The 13,317-nt window shown below is 39.9% G+C and overlaps 1 protein-coding gene across 30 annotated transcripts in view; it reads right to left on the minus strand.

Annotated features, from left to right (window-relative positions):
- Positions 1-13,317, minus strand: part of LOC146655470 (ankyrin-3-like) — a 123,800-nt gene that overhangs the window by 48,687 nt on the left and 61,796 nt on the right. For all 30 annotated transcript variants that reach the window (XR_014914306.1, XM_085427787.1, XM_085427814.1 and 27 more), the window contains 12 exons: positions 10,322-10,423; positions 9,954-10,052; positions 7,712-7,810; positions 7,218-7,316; positions 5,689-5,874; positions 3,596-3,694; positions 2,219-2,317; positions 1,949-2,047; positions 1,171-1,368; positions 539-637; positions 268-366; positions 87-185 (listed from right to left, as the gene is read on the minus strand). Coding sequence is in view for 29 of the 30 variants with exons in the window: in XM_085427787.1 (XP_085283913.1) it covers positions 87-185; positions 268-366; positions 539-637; positions 1,171-1,368; positions 1,949-2,047; positions 2,219-2,317; positions 3,596-3,694; positions 5,689-5,874; positions 7,218-7,316; positions 7,712-7,810; positions 9,954-10,052; positions 10,322-10,423 (1,377 nt within the window). In the remaining variant the exon portion in view is untranslated. The remainder of the gene's footprint in view (positions 1-86; positions 186-267; positions 367-538; positions 638-1,170; positions 1,369-1,948; positions 2,048-2,218; positions 2,318-3,595; positions 3,695-5,688; positions 5,875-7,217; positions 7,317-7,711; positions 7,811-9,953; positions 10,053-10,321; positions 10,424-13,317) is intronic.

Genomic DNA, 13,317 nt, shown 5'->3' on the forward strand with positions numbered 1-13,317 from the left:
GGGGAAGTGACTTTTTGGCCCAGTTCTGTATCCCTTTTTGTTTTCTCCTTGACACAGTGATTGATAATGACGCTCTGTGTTCTAACCTTGGACTTGGTCTCCACCTTGGCTCCGTTCTTTAGCAGGTATCGGACTACGTCTGCCTGGCCTGCCCTGGCTGCCATGTGGAGAGCTGTCTCTCCTCGCTGGAAGATACAAAGGTTGTTGGCAAAAGGGAGATTTTCTAATCTGTATCGACATGTAGTACATTAAAATTAGTCTACTTACCACATTGGTGGTGTTGGGCGAAGCTCCGTGGTGCGTCAGCGCATGGACAATGTTTTCATGGCCCATAAAGGCTGCCACATGAATGGGCGTCAAGCCGGACTGCAGATAATAGATACGATGATCAACATGAAACATTAAAACACTAAAGACCAAATCAGCAACCAAGTTTTATCCTGAACATCAAAACCAAACAACAATAAGATCAATTCCAAGTAATTATTATGTATTAAATGGTACAGAAGAGTAAAGGTGTTCCAGTATGCTCTATTACCTCTGTGACAGCCTGGATAGACGCTCCATGTTTAAGCAACAGCTCCATCACCTTGACTCTGTTCTTCTTGCAGGCGATATGAAGCGGAGTGAAACCATTCTGCATGAAGAGAAAGTGTAAAGCTAAGGCTGGTATTCCAGTACGATCACTGAGAAACTCCCCACAGCCTCTAAACATGTGCAAATGAGTGAATGCTGAGATGTGCCAGGATGCAAATGTGTGGTAAAGAAAAGGTAAATATGAGGAATAAACCTGTTTTCAGTCCTGTTTTAAACATTCGTATCAGCACATATCTATTTATTTCACACAAAAATAGTCCATATCATTAAAAAACAACAACAACAACAACAACAACAAAATATCCAACACAGACAAAACTATCAGAAAATAGACAGACACAGTAAAACTTTATATTATAGTGCTAAGACTTCTGCACTGTAAAGCTACCCAAACCAAACCATTTATTTTTTCTATGAGTATAATATTAATCATAAAAGCAAAACTTTTGGTGACTAACACCTACCAACATCAACATTTCAGTATTTCTTGAACGTGATTTTTTTGTCACGATCACGTGACTTTTCTGTTTTGCACCCCCATTCTTAACACCCCTTGTACGGCTTTATCCCTACCAGAGCCTTGGCATTTGGGTTGGCCTTCTTGTCCACAATGAGCTTGGCCACCTTATAGTGACCGCAGTGGGCAGCAACGTGCAGCGCCGTAAGGTAGTCATTGGTGACGTCATCCACGGGCACGTCGTGCTGGAGCAGGAGCTGGACACAGTTCAGGTGGTCCCCCTGAGTGGCCATGTGGAGAGGCGATAGGCCGTTCTATAGAGGGCCGAGACAGGGAAAGAAAGAGAGAAAAGGGGAGAGAAAGAGAGAGCCAGACAAAGAAAGAGAGCGACAAACACACACGCAGACGGACACATAGACAGATGGACAGACAGACACAGTAAGTTAGGACGCGGCCATGCGCTGCACAGAAAGACTGCGAAGGAAGTTGCTGAGAAGGTTACAGAAGCATTGTTATAACGAGGCCATTACAACAATGTCTATTTTGTTACACTGGTCGTCCTGCGCGGTCAAACTGTAGGGCTGCGAAGGCAGCGGAGACAGGCTGTTCTGGAGAGGTCGCACAGATGTTATGGAGACAATGCGACAACACTACAGCAACAACAACAGACCTGCTATGTGAGTGGATGACAATTATTTAAATAGCTCCGAGTGGTTAGGAGAGCTGATTTTGAAAACAAAGGTATTCCAGTGTTATTAACATCGTGTATAGTGATCTATTCTGGTCTGTTTTATATTTAACTTAATGAAAAAGATGTCATGTGTTTGTGAACTTTCTTTCCTTCCCTATTCTGAGCTTAGCAGCATCTCCTGAATTGATCATCCAAGTAACTACCTTGGTCTTGGACAGTATAGGAGCTCCTCTGTCCAGAAGAATTTCTACCACCTGCTCGTGTCCGCTCCGTGCCCCACAATGAAGAGGTGTCAGACCGTCCTTAAAAGAACAAAATGAAACACTTTTTTAAATTTGCATTTTACTGTAAAATAATTTTAATAAACTTCCGTTTGTGCAAAATCAAATACTGCTACAGACAAAAACTTCTGTAAGTCTAAAAAACATATATTTCAGCCTCAAGTGCCTTTCTAATTGTGAAAAAAGTCTTACCTTGGTCTTTGCATCAATTTTGGCCCCTCTGTCCAGCAGCAACTTTACCATATTGCTGTTGCCCCTTTTTGCGGCCACATGAAGCGGTGTGATGTCATTCTAAGTGAAAAAGTGGAAAACTCTTAGACGCTTCTGCTCTCACATTATGCATTTAAACATATCTACAATTAGACAGAATTAATTCATTAGAAACTCGTCATGAAATTGACTAGTCTGCAACAGACTGTAATGCTTTGTTGCTCTCAAGCAAACAGCTGTAAGCCAGCTCCATTGTTTAACCATCCACCACTGCTGGTGGATAATTTTCTGGACCTTACCTGTAATCAGTATAAAAGCAGCACAAACATAAACACTGCTTCACACACTAGCTGATTCAATTATAGGCCACTGATCACTCTGATTAGTAAACATCTAATATGGAAACCCATTTTCTAAGACAACATCACTGAGATTACTCTGTATATGTCACATAAAATCTCTTCCAGGTCTTTATATTTAATCATATCTCAAAAAAATATGAATTCAGTCTGAGAATAACATAACAGATACATATATAACAAATGTCCCATTGTTCTAAAAAATCTCCCATTTCATGAGGGTCTTTATTAATCCAGGAATCTCTTTCTCTTTACCACTGAATACCTATATATTTATGGGAATGAACACAAATACATTAGGCTTCATCGTACCAACATTACTTCCAATACTTGCACTATTCTGTATGTGTACTATTGTATTTATTTATATTCATTCTCATTATTTTCTATTCATTCATTCTCTTCTATTCAAGTCCAGTACTGTTGTATTTATTCTTAGTTTATCTTATTTCTGTATAGTTGTATAAATGCATATTTGAATTTATTTCATTTTGATTTTTACATTTTGACCTTTGATCCAAGAGGATGATATTTCGTCCCACTGTATACTTGAGTGTATATTGTTGGGTTGACAATAAAACTCTACTTGACTTGACATTAAAGTTTGTGTGTGGGTGGTTTGGGTTTCACTGTTGTTTTTTTCCCTTGAGTAAACAAAATATGCATTCGCCTATCAATGAAAAGTCCACAAACAGAATTCATGTAAAAAAAAAAAACAAACCACATTTGACACCAATATTTTCAGTCCATCCTATTTTGCTGAAGGGTTTACATGCAAAATATAAGTTTATTCTTTGCTTTTGCTTTCAAGGAGCATAAATGTGACAGATGTTTGGGAAATCAAAGTGATTTTCCTCTGCCATAAAAGCTAAGCTATACCTTTGTTTTACCGTTTCATAGTTTTTTTTTAATCCATTAAATATACCCGTATACCATATTCATATTTATTGTGTGTAATGGTTACACCTTTCCCAACCAGCAGAGGGCAGTAGAAACTCACCCGAGCCATGAAGTCCACAGCAGCCCCGCGGTTCAGCAAAAGCGTGGCCACATTAATGTTGCCATAATGTGCTGCGATGTGGAGGGGGGTGAAACCACTCTGAGGATTGAAGAAATGCAACAACACACGTGCAGACAGACAAATAGACACACCATGTTAAAAAAACAGTGGAGCAACATTCACACAAGATCAAACATCTGGCTTTACAAAGTCCCACTACATCAAACAAGGACACACTGGTTGCACACTGCTACACTGACACCTGACTTTTCTAACAGTTGCAGAAAAAGTCTATTTTTTCTAAAACTGTTAGAATCAAACATGGGCCCAACTAAAATATAACAATTTTACATTTAACTGACAAAAAACTAATTACAAAGATATGAGTGTAATATACAACTTGATTTGAAAGCTCAAGAGCTAACTGGTGTAAATCTGTTTAATTCTATTTACAGCATTCTGATATTTTTAGCTGCAAATAATCACCCTGCAAATGAACTTAATCTCCATTTGTTAACATCTTCAATGAGAGATGTATCCTGATATAACTCCTGGATTAGCTGTCGGAGCAACTAAAAGACACTGGAAAATATCTGTGACCTTATGTCTTACATTAAACAATCCAACTGCTGGAATTTTAATTTCAAAGAGCCAAAAGTCAATCAGTAATTCAGACACGTGTCCCCACCGATATCCTGAACTGAGAAATCGTACCACAAAGTTCACCAAAATTAAAATGATTTATATCTGCCTTGAAAAAACACACTATTCATATAAAACAGATTACAGTGTCTTTCTTCTATCTGAGTACACATTTGTTTAACGCAATGCATAAGTCTGAAATCAAAGCCATTTTTGGATGAATCATATCAGAGCCTGCCAAAACCACAGACAATGCCAACCAAAACAGGCACGCACAGAAGGTGGCCACCTGGCTTTGGTTTAAAAAAGGGGCCAATGTTACCACAGACGCAGTGTCACACTAGCTTGTTACTTTGGTCCCATGCAAAATGCTTTAGGTGTGAGTGTTGAATATTGGATGTACTAGAGCTCAATAAAGGATACACCAGTAAACAAATTAGAGAGCCTGACTAATGCTAGAATGCAGGGGTTCTTTAGAGTGTAAAGGGAATTAGACTGCCATGCAAGTTATGGACAAACTGCTGGTTTCAAATGAATGATAACCATTTTTCATGCGTACACTGGTTATCATGCTAATCAGTTTCATGGAGGGACTTAGTCAGGACACATTAAGACAACATATTTTAAACAGTGACAAGGGATTTCCAAAAATAAGACACTTCAGCTTTGGACACCATGAAACCATTAGAATCAAGGAAAACCTTGATACCCAAGCCTTTAGCCTCAGATTTATTAAATCAGTATTTGTGAAGCATGCGCTTTAGCTCTGATTTTCTCAATGACCAGATATATCCACTAGATTGATGAAGCAATGAAAAGGAAGAAGGCAGTACTGAGCTAAAATGGAAAAGGGGGAGTGACAGAGGGCTGCAGAAACACTACTGCATCAAGTCAGGGGCACTGAAGTGATTGTCGTTGTTGTTTTCAGAGTTTTTATGAATAGGATGAACACTACATAATGTACAGAGTAGAGGTGTACCTCTGTTGTTCTATTCACCATCATCTACAGAGTCAGCCAAGAGAGGAGAGAACGGGCAATTAGTGAGAAAAAAAAAACAAATTAAAAAGGGCCTTCACTCACATGAAGTGGAGGAGCAGAAGAGGGAGAGGCAGCTCAGTGAAAAATAATCTACGGCAGAAAAGTTTCGGTGTGCAGACTGCGCTCTTACTTGAAGTTTGATTTTAAGAATGAGAAGGATATTCTCAAACTCAAATCTTTTCAGAGATAAAACTGGCCAAAAAACAAACATGAATGTACTTCTGCTTCTTTTCCGAAAGAAAGAGCATCAACAACAAATTCAAACAATAAAGAGAAAAGGCAGCAGGAAAAAAAAGACAATCAAGAAAACCAAAGAAATCAGTGTTAAAAACAAATAATCAAATAGGCAAAAAGAAAGAGATCAACTGATCATTCACTACCAAAGATGGGCTGCATCAGCGTTTTTGCTCACCTTGGACTCGACGTCTGCGTTGTGGTCGTTCTGCAGGAGCAGGGCCGCGGCCTTGGTGTCATCCTTGCGTGCAGCAATGTGCAGGGCAGGCAGGCGCACCTTGCCCTTTGTATCGTTCTCCAATAGCAGGGAGACCACCTGGTCATGGCCCTGCTGGAGGGCCACTGCCAGAGGGGTAAAGCCATCCTGCGAAGGAGGGGAAGAAATGAGTAACCAATGCTGGATGGCGTGGATGATGAGAGCAAATTAAACGCAGCTTATAAAAAGCAAAATGATTTTTAATAGTTTTATAGGCAATGATGAATCTAGGCTGCTCACATTATTTGAAGGTATTAATTATTATAATAAACAACTAGGTTAACTATGTCAATAACAGTGATGTGTTTTCATAAAAATATAGAGGCAGCTTGACCTAGAGGAGCATTTAGAATTAATTATAACTTCATATAATGTAGAAGTTACTGTACATTTCCAGCTCACATCTTCGGCATTTCCCACTCACATTGCTCTTATGATACATAATTCAGCCAAAAGCTCTGCCATTTTATTTTACTGTGTTTTTGATACTGCATGTCTCAGTATGTGTGGGCAGAAGTGTGCACACACACACACACACACACACACACACACACACACACACACACACACACACACACACACATATATATATATACACACATTTTTTTCCTGTCCTGATAAGCCTCTTTCAAGATGAGGGGTGACTCAGCCCAGCTGAACACTGATGGGAGGTTATAGACTGACAGTGCAGTGCTCTCCATCGCCATCATCAAAATACTAAACAAGGGACTATTTAATTGGAAAATTGGGTTTGAACCCTCCTGGGGGAAGTGCTAAGGCACTTCCTTTAATTTGTCACCAGCCTGTATATTACCTTATATCATGTTTGAGTAGATACTGTGCATGCGTGCCCATAAATGTAAACTTGCAGACGACAGGGTACACTGGGTATTGTATCATCTGCGTGTGTTTGTGTGAACGTGCTGTGACTGGAAAGTGTACGTGTGTTCCACAGACTAAGCAACGTTAATCAGAGCAGTAACAGCAGCTGTAGAGAGGAGGCAGGGAGCAGAGCAGACCTCATCAGTGACCCGCTCAAGGTCACTCTACCTCCTCCGTACACTACCAATCAATGAAGTTCTGCCTAGTCCCTCATAAAGAGATGAGGAAGGAGGAGAGGAGGTGGGGCAGGCAGAGGAGAATAGGGGAAAGATAAGAGAGGGATCATGTGAGACAAAAAAGATGAGAAATAGACAGAAACAGGAAAGTGAAAAAGGAGACAAAAAGATGAAGACACCGATGGAGACTGAGGCAAAATGGGGGGGTGGGGGGTGGAGGAAAAAGGGAGGAAGGGAAGGAAACAAAGGAGGAGAGGAGATGGAGGTGGTTAGTACAACAGATAAAAAAACCTTAGATACGACAGTGGCATAGAAAATGCACGGATACATACTACAGAGAAATGGACACACATGTGAGCACAAGAAACACACACACACACACATGTACAGTACCTCAGTGGCGATACTCTGGCTGGCGCTGTTCTCCAGAAGGAACCGCACCACCTCCAGGTGATTCTCCTGGGCTGCCATGTACAGAGGAGTGAAGCCATTCTGCACACAACATGAACCAAAAGACACACAATCTTTTACACACTGAGTATATCTTAACAAAACATGTTCCAGTGGTCTGAAGGTAAAGAGTTTTTCCTCTGCTTGCTTTTTTATTTTGGACATTATCAGAGAGAAAGAAGCTGGCTGAATATTTTCTCTCGCTTCGATCTAATAGAGTTAAATGTGAAATGCAAGGACAAGCAGTTTCCTGAAGAGGCAGAGGCCTAGTTGGCATTATGCCAGTTTCTGTCAGTGAGGATTTCTCCCTGTATGTCAGCGACTATCTGATATAGATCATCTCAACAGCAGTGTAATTATACCTACCCTAAAGCCAGACCACCAAGACCTTGCTGTCATTTTGACATTGACTTGCAGGCATTTCGAGTATATCCCACCTGAGATTGTGCGTTGACATTGGCTCCATTAGTGACCAGCTCTTTGACGACTTCCGTTTGGCCAGCCAGCGACGCTATGTGCAGAGCAGTGTTTCCTTTCTGGATTACACGGAACAACCAAAGGAATGCGTGTTAAGCTCTGGCCCACCTGTCCCACTGTTTTGCTTGTGTGTATGTGTGCGTGTGTGAATGTGACTGATTGCCACTATGCTCTTCATATATCCACGTCAGTATCTACGTGCACCTGTGAATCCCCTTACACAGATCACATGCTTGTACTGCTGGCATTCCAGCTCTGGCATCCCCCTGCATGCAGTGCCAACAATGTGTCACTTCCTATCCCGCCGGTAAATAAAACTAGTGGAGACTTTTTAAGAACCTGTGCAGTTCCTTGTGAGGGCAGAGTCGACCCTCAGCCTGATTCATGGCCACATGATCCTGCACAATAGCGATCAGTCACGTATAGCGCATACAGGAGCAGGGAAATCTGATAGCCATGGCTCCTAACAAACAGACAAGTTTCTTTTTGTTTATTACACCACCACTCAAAGCTGCCAAAGATGCCAAATTACAGTTATTTGCAAGCACTGCTGAATACAAAAATTAGTTTAATGGTTGAAACTCTGATTTCTTCTATTTCACTATGATTTTTTTTGACAGATTTATAAAATATCTGTGTTTTGATACGCTGTCACTTTATTTTAATATTCATTTAGTCACCTTATTATTGTTGACAGGCTAATTGTACTTATGTTTATACCTTTATTACATGCTGTAATGGCCTTTTTTTTGGAGCATTTCAACTTGCTATACATCAAAATATAAGTAATTAGGCCATAGTAACAAAATAAATCACAAGAAATGCAGTAAAAGAAATTGAAAAGCTTCTTTCTACGCACTAGATATAGAAATGTCATAGCTATATCCATCAAAATTGTAAATGAAAAAAAAGTTGCACAAATATATAGAGATATATTTATATATAGGGAGAAGAGATATTTATATATTCATAACATTAGTACAATACTACATGTTTGAGGCCAAACGTTTCAGCTTTTGTTTGGAATCGTGTTCATTCAGATCTATCGTAGCCTTTATGAGTGGTAACACTTAAACAGCAGTGTTAAAGAAGTGCTGGCTGCACTATTTGAAGCTAACTGACAAGTTACATTATTTAGCTTTGCAAAAATACCAACTCCTGTGCTTGAAAAAATGTGCCAATGTTTTCACAGTGTACATTTGAGCACTGAAAACACACAGATAAAGGCAGGTGAAGATCTTGGCCTTATTTAAAAAAATGATTAGAAAAATACTCCTTAAATTCCTTCATGCTGAGAACCCTCAAATATTTTTGGCTAAACAAACACTATGAATACCATTTTAAAGACACGTATTTAAGTTCATGTAATCCAGTGCAGCGATGCCACTACAGCTCAAAAGATCAGTTATTGTATCACTGACTATTAGTGAACACAGGACTTCTTGTTTAACTCTCCCACAGTGAGAGCAGCACTGTTGGAGGGGCTAATGAACAATAACTAGAATCAAACAGAGACGCTGTTGCTAAACAAGAATCCTCGATAGCGTTGCCTCCTCTGGCTGCTTAAAGAGGAAACTGATCGGCATTAGGATGCAAGCAGACACAGGCATATCAAACTAATCCTCGAGCATCCTCCAGGTCACAATACAGAAATATTTTAATTGGGAAGATTTTTTCCTTGATCTTGAATATTTTATTGTGTCTTATGTTTATGTCAGCACTAGGCATGTGGCCTGGGGCCCAGAGGCTGAGCCAGACCACTAAATGGCAGTAAAAGGCTTCAGGGGAGAAATATGGAAAACATTTTCAGTGGCTCTTCCTCTGAACTCCTTTTAGATCAGAATTGAGATGCGTCCATAGCAAAAACCTGTCTTATTAAAATATATGCATGTTTTTACAATACATAAAATAACACTACAACTGGTTTTACTTATCTATATGTTTAATACATACAATTCTTGCAACACACTCTTTTGCTTCATTCTAGCACACATTCTATTATTTTCGTATGGCTAATTACCTTGTCTGCTTCCAGCAGTAGTCCCCATAGACGTCATTAAATATTGATCCAGTATCAAACACTAACAAAGGCTGCACACTTCGTTGTACTGATTCTGCATACTCTTTAATCCTACAGAGATGCCATGATCCGTGCTCGGTCCAAATATAGTCTTCCATTATACCTGATGGAGTTGGTCTTACCTTTGTGGCTGCGTCCACAGTGGCTCCGAGCTTCAGCAGCTCAGCAACAACCTCTACATGTCCCTCCTTGGAGGCCAGATGAAGAGCATTTAGACCATTCTAGGAAGGAAACGTTTATAGGAGTTAGGGGTCTTATGCATGATGAGATAATATGAGATTACGTTTGATTGTCAATGATACGTTGGCTAAAATCATCTATGTTTTATTTATGGTAAGATAGTGTTTATTAAGTTATACATGAATCTTGTAGTCCTCTTAAATTTAGCTTGGGAAGCATTGCAGCTTAATGCGTACCCTAACATGCTTCTTTAATTCTAAAATCAATGAGCATGCATAAGGACATGACAGTTTAAATGGTAAAAACTTACTTGATTGCAAATGTTAATCTCAACCCCAGACTTGAGGTAGTCAAGGACTTTTTCGAGGTTCCCTGCCCGGGCAGCTCGTAGGTAACTGGCATTGCTATCAGACTTAAGAGGAGGAGGAAACAAAGAGAGCGAAAGAGGGCACGAGAGGCAGATGAGAGAGAGAGCAAGAACAAAGAGAGACGAATTAAGCACTGTCTTGATTTAAACATAACACATCTTTAAGCCCACAGTAGAACAAAGCATGTGCATTACTGTACCAAGTAGAACTCTGTCATAATTTCTCAGACATCCAAAAACATCTTATCTTGGCAAAAAAACAAAGCTAATATCCACAGATGCAATGTGTTCATTTTTACACTGCGAACAAAAAAAAGTCTACTTGTGCTTCAAAGCGAGAAAACACAAACATTTCAAGAAGTAAATCCATGAGAAATGAGAGAGCCCAAGCATATCTTCCCGACAATTCACATCATCCTTCATCATCCATCAGATCCCACCGAAATGTTATTGCAGCTTTGTTAAATCCAAATGTCCATGATTCCCCAGTGAAAGAAGTTCAGTGACCGGGTGGTCGTTACAGCTGCCACAGAGACCTCCTCTTTTCCTCTGAGATGTTTTCTGTCCACCAGCAAAGCAGTTATGACTCTACGTTGCCGTGCTATGAGAAGCAGAGCATCCGCTGTTCTGCTCAGCTGTCCTTTATTTCACTACAGAAATAGGGCTTTGCACACCAAAATATAATGATGAGGCAAGCATTTTTTTTTTTTTGCCCCATAACAAATGTGGTGAGCATGTGCGTGTAGAGAAGAAAAGAAAGGGAGGGAGCGAGATGGAAAGGAGGAAGAGAGAAGAAAGAAAAAGAGAAGGAGAAGGAGAAAGCTAAAAAAAAAAAAAAGAGAATAGAAGAGACGAAGGTAGTTTCTTTTCTGTGTTCATGTTACCTCAGAGGACATTAGGTCTGACATAAAATGACACACAGCAAACTCTGCACATTTTGTCTCCCTTCTTCGCAGCAGCCTTGCAAAGAGCATTTTGTAAAACTCAGCACTGGTGCTGCTGAGAGCAGGAGGGAGAGATGCTGTGATATGCTGCTTCATAACAGGGGCACAAAACCAAATTCCCCTGATTTATCAAAAGCCCAGACTTGCTAAATTTAGCTTGCATCCAGAGACATGTAGGATAAACGCAGCAGGGCAATGGTACAAGTGGTTATCCAATGTTGTATTCTCTGCCTCCCCCTCCACTGTGCTTGTCCAGAAATAACTCTGACGAGCATAGAGGGATCTGACCCTTTGCCAAAATGTGAGGGAACAAGACACCAGTATTAGATTGTTCCACTAGTCTGTATAAAAGTTTGAGAGGAAAATATTTCTGTTTGTGCTCTTGCACACATGTGTGGACAAACAAATTAAATACAAATGAGGCAGTGTTAACTGGAACCCGAGTCATTTCCTGATTACAAGATTACAAGAAACCATTAAGCTAAAACTTATATATCTGCAGCCACATCTAGAGATTTCTCCTTCCTTTTTCCATAGCCCCAACCCTCTGAGGAATGTGTGATAGCACTGAATCACTAATGATATTTCTGCTCTTGTGGCCTTGAGAAAAAGTCATGCGTGGTACCGAACCAGCATGATAAGTAAACAGCAAAAATGAGCCATGCACCGAGAACAATTAAAGAAAAATTCAGCTCTTAACTTTATCAAATGCATGTGCAGAGGTAATATTATAAATGTCTCAAAGGTCTAAAGAGGCATAATAAAAGCTTGAGATTCTTTCTTAAGATTGATGCTCTATCAGTGTGTGTGGCTGTGATTATCTTAGCATTACTTAGCATTAGCACTGCTGAATTGTACCGGGCTGTGATACTGAAAGCCTTTAAACATCTAGTGCTATGCTCTGGATCTTCTTCAGAGAAATACCTCCAAATAGCTTTATAAACAACGTGATGTAATGTAAACAATCTCCACAGCAATTAACTTAAAATTAAGCATAACCTTTACTTAAAATTCAGCATAATACAGTGAATAGATCTTTTATGATAACCTGTGGCCCAGCCACAGTCAGCAGCCACCCTCTTTCTTGTCATCATTTTTATTTTCTGTCTTCTGTTAGGTCTACGTTTCATTTGTTTTCAACCTTCTTTACAGTGAGAAGTGCTGGCTATGCAGGAATGGTGAGAAAATACTGATATTAAATATTAAAGGGGGGCTGTAAAAATAAAAAAAGCAACACCATGATGTCGTTTTCCCCTCCAAAAAACATCATACACATTTTTCCGTCGCAGAATTAAACACAGCATAAATTCAGGCAGGCCTTGAAGTCGAGCACATTCCACAATCCTGTAGATCATCTGTCTTCAGTTCCAGATTACATCAACTTGCTCATCAGACACTCTTTTATGCATCCTATGGGTAGTTCTCATAGAGTTCATACTATTTAAGATGCTTTAAAGCTGCTCTTTGCAACTCACTTCCAACCCAACTCGTCCTTTCATGCTGTTTCTGTCTTAATCAGCGTCATGTCTGTTATCACTATACACTTAAAGGGTGGCATGTCACATCACAAAGTGGAAATTACTGCATATGGAAATAATCTAATTTTAACTATAGTGGTTCTGAACAATATCGAAGATGGGAAGGAAACATATAAAATGTTTATTTGCCAAAACTTAAATGGGTATTGCCTTTTTATTGACTTACTGAAGTCTCTCCACATACTATAATATCTGTGCAGCATATGTTTGTGTTTCCCACCAACTAAGATGTTTCCTACTAACTGCCATGTGTCCTCACTGTGAAGCATGCTCTGCAATGTCTGACCCATGTATGAGCTCTTGAGTGCAACCAAATGCGTGACCGCTCTGAAACCCCCTGACATGGAAATGCAAAGGTCACACTGCTGTGGAAAGACAGCATGCACCAATACTGCTGCTTGATTTACACCATCAAATATTACGTAGGTCGAACATGATATCTAATGCAGCCTTTAAT

The sequence above is a fragment of the Rhamphochromis longiceps genome, linkage group LG13 (assembly GCF_057381845.1).
Source record: "Rhamphochromis longiceps isolate RC_006_pf linkage group LG13, R_longiceps_female_GT1.1, whole genome shotgun sequence".
Taxonomy (NCBI): domain Eukaryota; kingdom Metazoa; phylum Chordata; class Actinopteri; order Cichliformes; family Cichlidae; genus Rhamphochromis; species Rhamphochromis longiceps.